This window comes from Ciconia boyciana, chromosome 1, assembly GCF_034638445.1.
Source record: "Ciconia boyciana chromosome 1, ASM3463844v1, whole genome shotgun sequence".
Taxonomy (NCBI): Eukaryota; Metazoa; Chordata; class Aves; order Ciconiiformes; family Ciconiidae; genus Ciconia; species Ciconia boyciana.
In genome coordinates, this window is record NC_132934.1 from 131,693,830 (window position 1) to 131,707,082 (window position 13,253).

Below are 13,253 nucleotides of genomic sequence, written 5' to 3' on the forward strand. Positions count from 1 at the left end.
GGAAAAACAATAGATGCTTATGACCGAGATACGCAAAGTATAGTGGGAACATGATGCAATACTTGGTTGTAGTTGCCTTGATGTCCACGCATGTATAATCACTCTTTTATGAAAATGAACTGAAAATACTAGACTCTGTAGTTACTTTGCCATTTAAATTATGCAATAATGCAGTGCAATGTAAAATGATGGAAACAGTTTTTGTCACATTTGCAGCAGCCTTTAGAAAGAATTTAATCCTTGCCAAGAACTCTGTCAGGAATCTGAAAAAAAAATAAACTGTTGCTCCTATTTTAACAATGAAATTATATATTTTACATATTCTGAGATAGTCTTGTTACTTTGATTCACTGTATTTGGGAATATTTGTGGTATGAAGAAAAACCAGAAAAGTCTAAAGCCTGCGAATATCTAATTAAAGCAGCTAAAAACATTTCTAGGAGTTGTGAAGTATATTATGCATATATGTATAAATTAAATGTTTAGAATTATTCAAATGAATGGTAAACAGTATATTAATATAACTCAAAAATGTATGTCCAGAGTTTTATTCACTGCAATAGTCTCATTTAAGCCAGTGGGAACTACTTAGTAACCAACTTTGTACAGATGCCTGAATCAGAGGGGTCACCCAAATCTCTATGTAAATTAGTATTAACTAAGGTAATGTTGATACCGCTGGTCATTGTTGAGGGCCCAAATTTAACACTCACATTTTTATTTAGGAAATTAGAATTGAGACGTTATTAACATATTTAGATTTTTCAGTAGAGGCAAATTGTCCAATGTGAAGCAGAAGGAGATGGGGGGGTGTGTGCTTTTAGATGTTGAGAATAAGTATTTCAAAGCTCTTTTGGTTTTTTGGCTAGGTTTGAGGTCGTCTTCTGCGGCAGCGTGTAGGAGAGACCTGAAGATCATCTTACACCTCAGCTTGCCACGAACTTCAAACAGCAAAATGACAGCCAGGTAAAACCAAAACGGTACAGCTAGCTTTTTCCACCCTTGCTGACCTATGAAGGTCAAAAGCCGGAAGAGGGCAGAAGGATGCATGAAGTTTTGGTTGTATCACTTCTGTGTATGAGAAACTTACTTTGTACTCCAGTTTTAATTTGCTGAAGCAGGAGGTGTGAGTGGGTACGTGCTTGGTACAGCAGAAGATACATCGTATGAATAAGGGGGAGAAAGAATGTCTTTGCTTTGAGACTTACGCAGCTGGAACGGTAGCTGTCTTGGCAGTCAGTACGTAAAGATTGGTTGTTTTGCTGTAAGTGCACAAGTAACAGGTTTTTAAACAGAGACTGGGGAGATGGGGCAAATTTACGGTGTGAGTAACCGGATGAGGTGGAATAGTATGACATTTGCTGAGTGGAGAGAGGCCAGGCCGTTGGGATGAAGGACTGAATGGGAGCAGGTTGATTGTAGTGTGGAACAAGCAGGCGGTGAGGGAGCAGTAGGAGGGCGGTTGAATAGAGTGGGAAGAGCAGTGGGAAGTCTTTTGTGAAGCAGTGCATGCAATAGCTGGTTCGTTGTATGAAGCTGTGAAAGGTGGGAAAGACGTTCAGCTTGGGGGTGGCAGCTATAGAGGAGGTACGCTCTTGTTTTATAAATCAAGAATGGGGTGGGGGTGGTAACAAGAGACTGAAAATAGGCAGCAAAGGGGATGGGAATGGCAATAAACAGAGAGAGGATGGCAGTGTGTGGCCTGCTATTTAAAGCAGTGAGTGACACAGAAGGTGACAGGGAGGTAGGTAGCAGGTAGCGAATGGTTTGGGGGTGGCAGCGCCAAACCAAAGGTCCACGTAGTTTAGTTCACCTCTCACAATAAAGTCACAGCGTGCCAGGCAAAGGCAAGATAGAGAAAGCAAGGAGGTGGTGTTTGTACTGAGGCAAAGCCCCGTTCATCCCACGCTGGGCTGCCGTGTTCCCCGTGAGCTGCGCGCAGTTTGTTGCTCGAGGGCAGCTACGCTGAGCGCCTGTGGCCGGCGGCCCTGACCCGTCGGGCTCTGGTGACCTGGTTCCCACGGTTCCCCGTGGTGACCCTGGTTCCTGGTTCCCCGGCTGGCAAGGCTGCCTGTGGTGAGAAGGGAGCTGGGATCAGCCTGCGGCTGGCCAGGTGTCGGGGGAGGAGTTCAGCAAGCTCCTGACAGGGGTTGCTGTTGCCCGGGGTGGGTTTCAGCTCAACACCCCCGCGGGGCTGCTGCCGGGACAAGCGAGAGCTGCAGAAGCGCCGAGGAAAGGAGCCGTGGTTTGCAGCGGGACCCGGCCGGGAGGCTGAGGGGTGGAAGAGAACGGCACACCCTTGAGCCACCAAAGGTGGACGCTTGCGGGTGAGCGTCCTCATGAGCCGGACGCAGACCATGCTTGTCGGTGCCGCTTTCCCAAGGCCCTGCCATGCGCGGCCTCCGCTAGGCTCCGGTAAGGGGCTCCTATGCCAGGGGCGTGCCCGGTCTCCCCGTGGCTGCCGGTGTGGGCTGGCGGGGCCAGGGCCGGCCCGGCGTCTGGCTGACACTGCAAGGGGCAGGGAGGTGCCAGTGGGACAGGGCACGCCGCCGGGCGCGGGGTGGGGGTTGGCGAGCCGGGCCGGGCCGGGCCGCCCCGAGGCGGGGGCACGGCGGTGGCGGTTTGCCGCCCCGGGCGCGCCCCCCCCCCCCTCCGCCGGGCCCGCAGGTGGCGGCGGAAGTGACGGCCGGCGCGGGGTGCCTATCGCGGGGGAAGATGGCGCCTGCGGCCGTGCTAGGCAGCGCAGAAGGTAAACAAGTGTGAGCGGCGGGGGGCGGGCGGGAGCGGCAGGGACCCCGGGGGCGAGGCCAGGGCAGGCAGGGCCGGGAGCCCGGTGCCCAGGCGGCGCGGCACTGCGCGGCGGGGGGCGGCTCCCCACCTCCCCCTGAGCACGGACCGCGGGGAGGAGGGAGCCCAGGATCCCCCCTTCCTCCTTCTCCGCCTCCTCCTCCTCCCGGCTTTGCCTCAGCCATTGCCCCTCTCTTCAGCCCCCCGGCGCCTCCCTCCGCCGCCGCCACCGCCGCCCCCGGCTTTATGTTACACAGAGGCCCCCCTCTCCACCGGTCCAGCGGGAGGAGCCGCGTCTTCAGCGCCGCCGCTGCCGAGAGGTAGGTGAAGCCGCCGCCGGGGTCCCCCGAGCCTCCCCGCTGCTGCCTGCACCACCGAGGGCCTTCAGGGACCTTCAGGGACCCTCGTCCCCCGGCTCCGCCGGCCGAGGCAGGCGGGGGCGGCGAGCCGGGTGCCCGCGAGCGCCGGGGATGGGGGTGGCGGGCACGGCCGAGCCGGGCCGGGCCGGGCGGGCAGGCGCCATGAAAGCTTTGGGCGCCCGCGGGGCGGGGGATCGCGGGGCGGCCTCCGAGGGGCGGCCGCGGCCCCGAGGCGGGCGCCGGGGGCTCGTGTGGCGGCACGGCTCTAACTCCGAGCCGCCTGCCCCGTTCGTCGGGGAGCTCGGCCTGTGAGCTTTCGCTTACAGCGGAGTAGTGCTAAACGTGTCAAGCAGACGAGCTGAAGTAGGTCATCTGAGTTCCTGCCCGAAAATGGCTATTTTGCGGTCAGTGACGTTGGGGGAGAAAAAAGTATCAGTGAGCAGAACGAGTAGACTGCCGCTCAGGAGTGGTACTGGCGCTTTGACCTATTTGGTAAATACTTAAATGTCGCTTAAAAATGTAAAGTTCTTGGGTTTTTTGGTTTTTGGGTTTTTGTTGGTGGTTTTTTCCCCTTCCTTTAGAAGAAGAATAGGGGAACCATAAAGCTGTTATGGGATAAAAGGGCAGAGCTACTAAGTCTGGCTTCCTGTTGACTTTTTCGTTGTGTGTACTTGTCCCTAAGATAATAATCCAGCTCTTGCACCACCGTTGCCCCAGTTCACACTCAGATCCCCTCAGCATACTACAGTGCGCCAACATCTTTTCTGTCTTTTTCCTTCCGACACCTAGCCAACGTGTTTAATTTCTACCACGTCCTATAAACTTTCCCACTGTCACTCATCTCCTTTCACTTTCCTTAATTATACCCTGTGGCTGGTTTGGACCTACACATGTGTTGATTTGCCTTTTAGCAAGCAAAGCAGAACAGATAACTGTTGAGCTTACACTGGAGACACCAGATATTTTTCATTTATCTAGCTGCCAATTTGGGGGGAGTTTGTAGATATTTAATATGTTTGAGATTTCTGTTTTTCTGACAAATGAGGTTGACATTTGGCAATAAGGTCAAAAGCTTCGTGTCTTGAACAAAAGGCACAATCTCATTAATCTCATTTTCTCAGAAGATGCTAGAAGTATTAACTAAGTTAGCAATAAATATATAGATAATAACAAGAAGACAATTGTAAAGGGTAGTTTAACTATCTTAATTTAGATTAAAATTATTTTTACTAATATAGTTTAAATACTACTTGTAGCTTATTACCTTTTTATTATGCTAAAAATTTATGTGACAAGAGTCCAAACACTTTGATACAAAAAAGTAGGATTAGACTTTTGCTGCTAAGAAATACTTAACTTGCTACTTTTCTGTGTAAAACACACTGTGATTTTCTTGATAAATATTTTCACAATGATAAAATCATTCATTATTAGTTATTTTTTCTTAAATTTCAAAAAATTATTCTTTATATTAGCCACGTGTGTGTGTGTGTGTGTATATATATATAAAAAAGGAATGTTGGCACTGGAGATAAAGCAGTCCTGTCCACTTTGAGAGCAGTGGCAAATCTGTAGTTTTCAACGCTACCATCATTTAACTCTAGGTATTAGTGATACAAGTTTTTCTAGTTAAAGGCAATTCTCATTCTTACGGTTGTATTAAAAATATTTTATACTGGTCACCTGTTCTGGTATCTGTAAATGTAATTGGAAGAGCATTGAGCTGGCCTTTCTCTACGTTCAGGAGTATGTTTTTCTGTACAGGTGTAGTGATGTAATGATCTTTTAGCCAAATGGTTTAAACTATCTTAATGTCTGTGAAGTGCAGTTACATCATCCGCATAATGGACTAATAGGATGAGAAACTAATGTATATCTCATTGATGTTAATTCATGAGACAGAAGCTGAGTTTAGATTCAGTTAGGTGAAGTTCAACTGGTCAAGTAACTACAGCTGATGCATATGTCTGGCAGTCTTAAAATGCTTGTCAAGCATGTACTTTCATCAGAATCCTTTTGATAGTCATCCTTAAATCAGCTTTAGCTTGATTTAAGGGCTGAGCTGGGGAGCATATTTTATTCTCTGGTAGCTAGTGTTGTAAAATGGGAAGTTTCTGATATATAATCGATTAGTATTCACCTAAATTCAACATACATGAAAACTATACTCTTCAGCAGTATTTTAAAACAAAATGGTTCTGATCTTTTGTGTGTGTGTGTGCTTGTAACATTTGGATCCTTCTGTGTAGAAAGGCTGAATTGGGTTATAGTATAAGTTTTTTTAGGAACAGAGAGTAATATGAGGTGAGAAACCAATCTATTATGAATATGTGCGTATGAGAGCACCAACACATCTGCTTGAGTTAGAGGTTTCTCAAAAAGAAAAGAGAACAAAATACACTCTTCTGGTACTGTACTCCAAGAAGATAGCTAAAGACGACTCAGGGGGGTTCTAGCATACTTACAGAGTGACGTATAACCATACTGAGCTGAGACACAATCCATACTGCGTTTTAGTATGTTTGGTTATAACTGGTTCTGATAATGCTTCTGGCATAACCATAATGACCTCAGAGACAACTGATGTGTTATAAATATTGCCACTGTAGTTATGAACTGATGCAGATCGCTCGGAGATAGCAACATGGGTAGAGGTTGTAAAAGGAGCTGTCATGGTCAGATGCGTGCCCCTAAGAAATTCTTCATGCAGTGTGGACAGTTTTCAGGGGTACCCAAGTTTTAATTTCTAGAGTTCTGGCAGTCTGGTTCCTCTGACTGGCAGCAATTGGTAAGCTCCTAATTCCTCGCTTCTAAAGTAATCCAGTGTTTTTGGAATTCTCACCATGCATTGGGTGAAGTTTTTAGCATGAACCTACCAATGTGTTTAAGATAAATTGTTTCCCAAATTTAGCATATTAATTATAAAGGATTTTAGATAAAACATACAAACTTGATGTGTTCCTTTGCAATTGTTGTAGCAATGCAGAGTTTCAATATCCACTGATTATTGATCTATCTCACATTTATGTCATTCCTTCTGTGCTGTTAGTGGGGAATTACGATGAAAAATGGTGGTTCGGACAAAGTTTAATGGTTTTAGTGTCAAACCATGTAAACAAAGGTTTAATTTGGCAGATAAATTATTTATACTGTGTAAATGTATATTTATACACCCATGGCGTTCTCACTCATTGCAGTACACTGCATTCAAAGGCCCAGTTTTTAGTGATAAATATGTGCAGTTGTGAATGTTTTGCTTGTAAGTGCAAATGCCTGTGTGTTGTATTTTCATATGTGTGTATAATATCTGAGTATGGAGAAATGTCCTATTTGTGCAGGAAAGTGTTTTAACAAAATTAGAGTCAGAGAATTCTGCTCAAAGCAGTCTTTGCTATGCACCTCACTGAACAAAGCATACGTAATGGCTTTAAAATTTGCATTTAAATGCATGCGTTTGATGGATGAAGGGAATGGCATAGATGGAACAGATTATTGGATTTTAAGCTCTGTTTCAGTACTTCGTGTAACCAGAGTATGGGTCTATATGTCTGGTGAAATATCTTTTCATGTAACTTGCAGATACAGTGTTTTATTATGTGAAAATTTGTTGTTCAGCTGTGTTCACATAGCTGTTTTCTCAGAATTTCTATGAGGTAGGTAGAATGAACAAGAACTTCAAAATCTGTAAACACAGGAACTTGCTAGTTCTGTCTCAGCATCTCAAATGGGTTATTAAGGAACAGCAGTAAAGGAAAGCAGAAATCTGCCTTTCAGCTGGTGTGCTAGAGTTGGTATTGCCAGTACTTTCCTAGAACAATAAGATTCTATCCCTAGAAAGTGCATATAAGCTTATATATTACATAGACACACTTATTTAAAGGCACTTTTTCAGGAAGTACTGCTTTTGGATAGATTTTTAAATCAAGCAGGGCATGAGCCAAAAGTGGGTATTCTATAACTTCCTTCTCTATAGCCTGTGCATTTAGACTCCATTTCTTTTGGTTGTGACTAAGAGCCTCAGACACCCTGAGGAAAGAAGGTTGTTCTTGTTTAGCAAGAAAAAGCAGTCTGGAACAGGGTTTTCAGACTTTTATTACAGCTGCGGAATAAAGATGAGAAATCAGTGTTCCAAGTAAGTGCTTTTACAGTCACGGCAGAGTAGAGTCTGTAGTGCATTATGCGCTAAAAGAGGAAGAAATGCCAGGAAAAGCTAATAAGGTTAAGTGTATTTCTCTTGGCTTTTCAGCAGAGAATCTTACTTCCTGTGCTGCATTATACTGGTCAGCTCTAGTATGCGCAGAACAATGCAGATGTCAACTTAGAATTTTTTTTTTCCCCCCCTTCATTGTTTATACGTTGGAAATTTTTGTTCCAGTTTTCTTATAGACCACTGTAGGCTACGTGTCTTCCTTAGGATTAAGTGTGCTATTGTGATTTGCATGGGTGAAGAAAATCTAACTCTAAATTTTGCATTTTTATTGAAAATATTAAAAAAAATCGTTATGTTATTGTCCTCTGGGAAATAAGCTGCAGCATTTGAATAGTGCATAGAATTACATCTAAGATTGCAAGTCTGTGTGTGGGAGGAATGGCATAGCTATGCTTTAGAAAAATGACTTCATTTGAGAGTATTTTGTATTGCTTTTTTGATATTTGAACTACCGCATTGCTATTTGCTTTTGACTGAGGATATTAGCTATAGAAATGAAGATTTTTTCCAGTTGATCATAGTATGCATTTAACTATCTAGTTTCCCAGTCTGTGCTATTTTAACCTGCTTTTGTATTTGCACTGGCCAATACATTTTTGTGGTGTAAAAAAGAATGTATCTGCTGATATTGTGCATGGCTTTGTGCCAAAAAGGGATATTTACTCCTTTAATGCAGGAAGACAAGTAGTCTTTCGCTTTTCACTCATAGAATTCTGAAGCTTCTTTAGATGGTGTTATGGAGAAGTCTTACTGGTTTTGTCTCTGCTTAAGTAATTATTAAATGCTGTCTGATGTTTGGGAGGAAAAATATTTTGAGATTGAAAACTGTAGATTTACTAAAAATAATATAAGCAGGGATGTGAAAAGAAAGATTAAGTGACTTAAACCCCCACATTTTTAAAACATTCTGAAGTAATAATTTCAGAGTGTTGACCACTTCGTTACCATTGTAGAGTTTTGCGGCTGACTTTTGATTTTAATATATTTTTACAGAATAGCCACTTTTAGGGGAGATGTGAAAATTAGAACCCTAAAAGGTGTTCCCTAAACGCAGGGGGTTTTTTAATGTATTTTGGTGATTCCTAACATCTTATTTTTTGATAGACTTAAAATTTGAAGGGTAGTAGCTTATATCTGATTTTTGTGTGTGTGTCTTAATGTATTTAATCAGAAGTAAAAGGATGGTTGCAAAAAAAAAAAAAAAAATCAGTGCGGTCTCTATGTAAAAGCAGCTTGATCACAGGATCACACAGACTGGTTGAGGTTGGAAGGCACCTCTGGAGGTCACCTGGTCCACCCCCCCACTCACCCCCCCACTCAGCAGGACCACCTAGAGCTGGTTGCCCAGGACTCTCTCTGGTGTTGTTTTTTGTGTTTTATTTATTTGTTTTGGTCCTTAAAAGGAACACTGGAGGTGCTCCTCTGGATTTGGTGCATTTACGCTCTACCATTTGTCTCTTCTTATCTTCACTTGCCAACCTTGCCTTTTTGCTTTTTCGAAATAGGCCTTTTAAAGATGTTCTATGTAAAAGTTAATTTCTCTCCTTTTATTTGCAGAGTGCCTATAACGTAATTATCTTTCTCAAGTTAAGGGGAAAGACCCTAGTATGTGTTTGGAGCTTACTGGTATGGTTCTTCTATGTTGGTCACTGATGCAGTAATGTATGTACTGTTTTGAAGAAATCCCTTCCATGAGGTTGCCGCCTGTGTGATAGGAGATCCCATTATTTTCAGATTAATATATGCTGCTTCAGTCATGTGGGGAATGTTGCTTCATTTCTGACTTTTTTTTCCAAATATATTGTTGTGTTATTTTGTTCATGTCTTGCATTTGTAAATTCCAACTGTCCTGTCCGGTCTTTTCCATTGATCTTGGAATTGAAGCTGAACCATATGTCTTAGTTGGTCTCCTAAAGAAATGTAACTTACACAGCTGTACTGTCTGAGAATCCTAGTAACCTTTGAACCTCTTGGCCAATTTCAAACAAAATTGAGACATAGTTGTTTCAAGTTGCTATATGTTTTATGAAAAGGGGTGGCCCAATTAAAGGCAAGTGATCATTAAATCTCATAAACAGGAAAGACTGAAGTATGACCTCAACTATTATTCAACATCTGAGAACTGGGGAAGAGAGGGAGGTGTTACAAGTGCTCTAGTGAAAGAAAAAAAAGCTAATATTAGTGTTTACCTTTTATTTGATATCAGAAATCCAATTAGAAAGCAAAATTCTGAAAAGTCAGGCTTTATGCTTCCTCTTCAGTTTGTTGCTTCTTTTTGAGGTGCTAAGAGTTAGCAAAGTAATTATTTCCTTGTCTGCTTTTATGCAAGAATTAGCAAAAGCTAAGAGAAATATTTGATGGTAATTTTTCTTTCTGGTAGGCATGTGCTGTGTTCAGGAATAAGGGACTCACAATATGAAGCTCCAGAGCAGCTTGCATTTTCTCTCTGTCTTCAGAGACATTGAAGGGAGTGTGCTATCATGGATACTGGTGAGAAGGTGATTGGATTGTCAGCTTTGGTCTCTTGCTGCTGCTCTTACTTTCAGGAATTCGAATTTTGTCATAATTTTGTCATTCGAATTTTGTCATGAAAATTTGTTAATTTTCATGAACGTTCCCGGCATTAACTCTTGTGCACAGAACCTGTCAGCAGGCTTCAACAGCATGAGCGGTGCTACAATGAGGTGTGGCTACAAACACCCACTCACCACTTTAGTTTTGCATAGACAGAGAGCATCTCCCGTTTTGTTTTCCAGGATGTGTGCTGATGAATTAAGGAGAGGAGATGATTATCTGTTGATGGAGTCTAATAAAACACATTCCAGTTAAAATGGCAGCAGTCAGGATGTGGTGCTTGAGGAAGTGGGAGTAACATGATAACTGCTCTCTGAAGTTGTTAAACCTGGGCCAACCTAGAGTCACTTCTGTGTCCATATACTGCTGTAAAGTTCTATAATTTTGAAAATTAGCAGATTGTTAAATGTGTTGATGTTGGTGTTATTTAGCTTTTCCTGTAGGTTACCAGTACCAAAACATTATTAACTTTAATTGTTATAGGAAATTCAGAGTTAAATGCACAAATAACTGAGTGAATGTTGCAGTGTAATTTAAGGTGGGATAAAGTGCAACAAAAACAGTTGAACCAGTTCCAGTAGCTGATTAATGCCAAAAAGGGAAGATGTTACTCTTCTTCCCTGTTCCTGCTCATGTGTGATGTCCTGCCCTCTGCATCAACTTGGTTCTTGTGCCATACCCCCTGCTGTGTCAAGTCAGAAGTCAGCTCACTGATAAGCAGAAAGCTCTCTGGTTTTGAGGTTTTGTGTGTGCTGGGGAGCGGTGGTGTTTGTTTTGTTTCCCCCAGCCCCGGTTTAGTTTTCTGTCAGGTTTATGAGTTGAATTGGCTTTCTAGAGCAGTCCAATGCACCCCAGAAATGGCTCGAAGTAGGCAGCAGGAGCTCAGACCCGAGAATGAGGACGGAGAGGGAGAATGGAGTGCCCCATTGCCCTTTGACTAGCGATAAATTATTAGATTGGTTCAAGCTGCCTTGTGCAACTTCACCCTACCTAAACCCAAGGAAGTCGAGCAAGATTTTGATAAATTCCTGGATTTTGATTAGTTCTTGATACAGATTTTTATTGAGTATTTATCTTCCTTAACCTTAACAGGGTAGGATCCTGCTAGTCTTTAATGTCTTTTTGGTTTATTTACAGTTTGACTATAGCTTGCACGTAAGTAACACTGCATCTGCAAATGTTCAAATGCTTAATAAGCAATTAAACTTCACTAAACCCGGTATACAGAATATTATTTATTGTGACCTAATTTTGTCAGTGCTTCCTATTGCCTTAATATTTTGCACTTTATAAATCTCATCACCTATAGTAAGAAACAGGGGAAAAAGGGACTATGTTGTTACAGAAGTGACATACACAAACTTAAACAGTGTCTCTGAAAATGTTCAGTTTCCTAGAAATAACTTTTGAGTAAATTGACATATGTTTTTAAAGAGACTAAAATTTTTTTAGGCTATACCTTGTACAGATCTACTGGAGCTTGTTTCTGAAGTTAAGGAAGTTCTGCTTCCTTTCTGAAACCTTTGATATTCAAGAGTGGGTGTTTTATTGCTCCCCTGAGATAAATTCTTTAGAGAGATTGAGGGAGGGGAGAGGAAGAAAACACCGACAACCTTTTTAGCATTGCATGTTCATTATCTGACCACTAAGTAGCTTGGAGTGAGGAATCCCTCTGACAGTATTGCATAGTTATTCTTGTTCATTACCCTTTCTTTAAAATGATAATATTTTGGGGGGAGAAATATTTAAAGTTTGTGTTTTAAGTTGTTTCTTAAGTTGATTTTTCAGCTGAAGAGAAAGCAGAAAGGATGGTGAAGACTTCTAAGTCTTAATGAAAGCAATCTCAGTTAGGATCTGTCTGGTCAGGAAGGGCTTGTGATATGTTATTAGAAATAACAATTTATTTTTATTTTTATTTATTTTTTTTTTCTTCCCCCCCCAGGTGATTCATGGCAGGGGACGTGGAAGGGTTTAGCTCCTCCATCCATGACACCAGTGTCTCTGCTGGATTCAGAGCACTGTATGAGGAGGGATTGCTTCTTGATGTCACACTTGTCATTGAAGACCACCAATTTCAGGCCCATAAAGCACTGCTTGCCACCCAGAGTGATTACTTCAGGATTATGTTCACAGCTGATATGCGAGAACGAGATCAGGACAAAATCCATTTGAAAGGTCTGACAGCTACAGGCTTCAGTCATGTCCTCCAATTCATGTACTATGGAACTATTGAACTGAGTATGAACACTGTTCATGAAATCCTTCAGGCTGCCATGTATGTCCAGCTTATAGAGGTGGTAAAATTTTGCTGCTCTTTTCTCTTAGCTAAAATCTGCTTAGAAAACTGTGCAGAAATTATGAGACTTCTGGATGATTTTGGTGTAAACATCGAAGGAGTCAGGGAAAAATTGGATTCCTTTCTGCTAGAGAATTTTGTGCCACTCATGTCCAGACCTGACTTCCTTTCATATCTGAGCTTTGAGAAGCTCATGTCTTACTTGGATAATGATCATCTGAGCAGGTTTCCAGAGATAGAGCTGTATGAAGCTGTTCAGGCCTGGCTGCGCCATGATAGAAGACGCTGGAGGCATACGGACACCATCATTCAGAACATCAGGTTTTGTTTGATGACACCATCCAGTGTTTTTGAGAAGGTTGGTGCATTTGAAAAGCAATAGACAGGATTCATCATTTAGCTAGGGCAGCATGCCATTAAATAGGTAAGATTCCCAAACCTATTAGGAGGAACAAAAAGATAGCGTTTATTTTTCTAATAAACCCATAGAAGACAAACATCTAAAAGTATTGTCATCTGATGATTAGACAATAGAATGTACAGTGGCTGCAGAACAGGTAGGTTTACAATACATGTTTTTAAGTGACTTCATAAGGAAAGGACATTTTAAAATAAGGTCACTTGTATCAAGTTTTATTTCAGTTGTTCTTACTGTTTTCCACAAGTTGCTTCTTGCTTTCCAGAGATTTTAGAGCTGCATACAGTATGTAGGGTATATGTCATGATAATTGTCAGTATAATCAAAACATAGTGACTGTAGAGTTTACGTGTTTTAAGTACAGATTTTTTTATTTACAAATATTTTTTTATTTACTAGCATCTGCTGTTAAATCTGCAGGGTGTTTTTGTTGTTGTTGTATCTTCAGTGCTTGTGCTGTTACACAGCAGTTGGAAGTAAGCCCTGATCCTGCAAAGTTACACGTACATTTGGTTCTACACAAGGCACGTAATACAATCAAAAGTTATTGATGGTGTGAAATGTAATGATTTACTTTAAATATCAGAGGAATCTTTGTAACAGGTGATC

At 42.3% G+C, this 13,253-nt stretch overlaps 1 protein-coding gene across 13 annotated transcripts in view; it reads left to right on the forward strand.

Moving 5' to 3' along the window:
* Nucleotides 1-13,253, forward strand: part of KLHL15 (kelch like family member 15) — a 29,905-nt gene that overhangs the window by 1,405 nt on the left and 15,247 nt on the right. For 2 of the 13 annotated variants that reach the window (XM_072848699.1, XM_072848786.1), the window contains exons 1-3: nucleotides 2,549-2,749; nucleotides 2,988-3,107; nucleotides 11,873-12,584. In XM_072848699.1, coding sequence (XP_072704800.1) covers nucleotides 11,880-12,584 — 705 coding nt within the window. In that variant the 5' untranslated portion in view covers nucleotides 2,549-2,749; nucleotides 2,988-3,107; nucleotides 11,873-11,879. Of the gene's footprint in view, nucleotides 1-869; nucleotides 967-2,149; nucleotides 2,416-2,546; nucleotides 2,750-2,987; nucleotides 3,108-3,376; nucleotides 3,639-9,736; nucleotides 9,855-11,872; nucleotides 12,585-13,253 lie in introns of those variants that run through there. The other 11 variants (XM_072848725.1, XM_072848733.1, XM_072848750.1 and 8 more) reach the window with 11 other exon arrangements.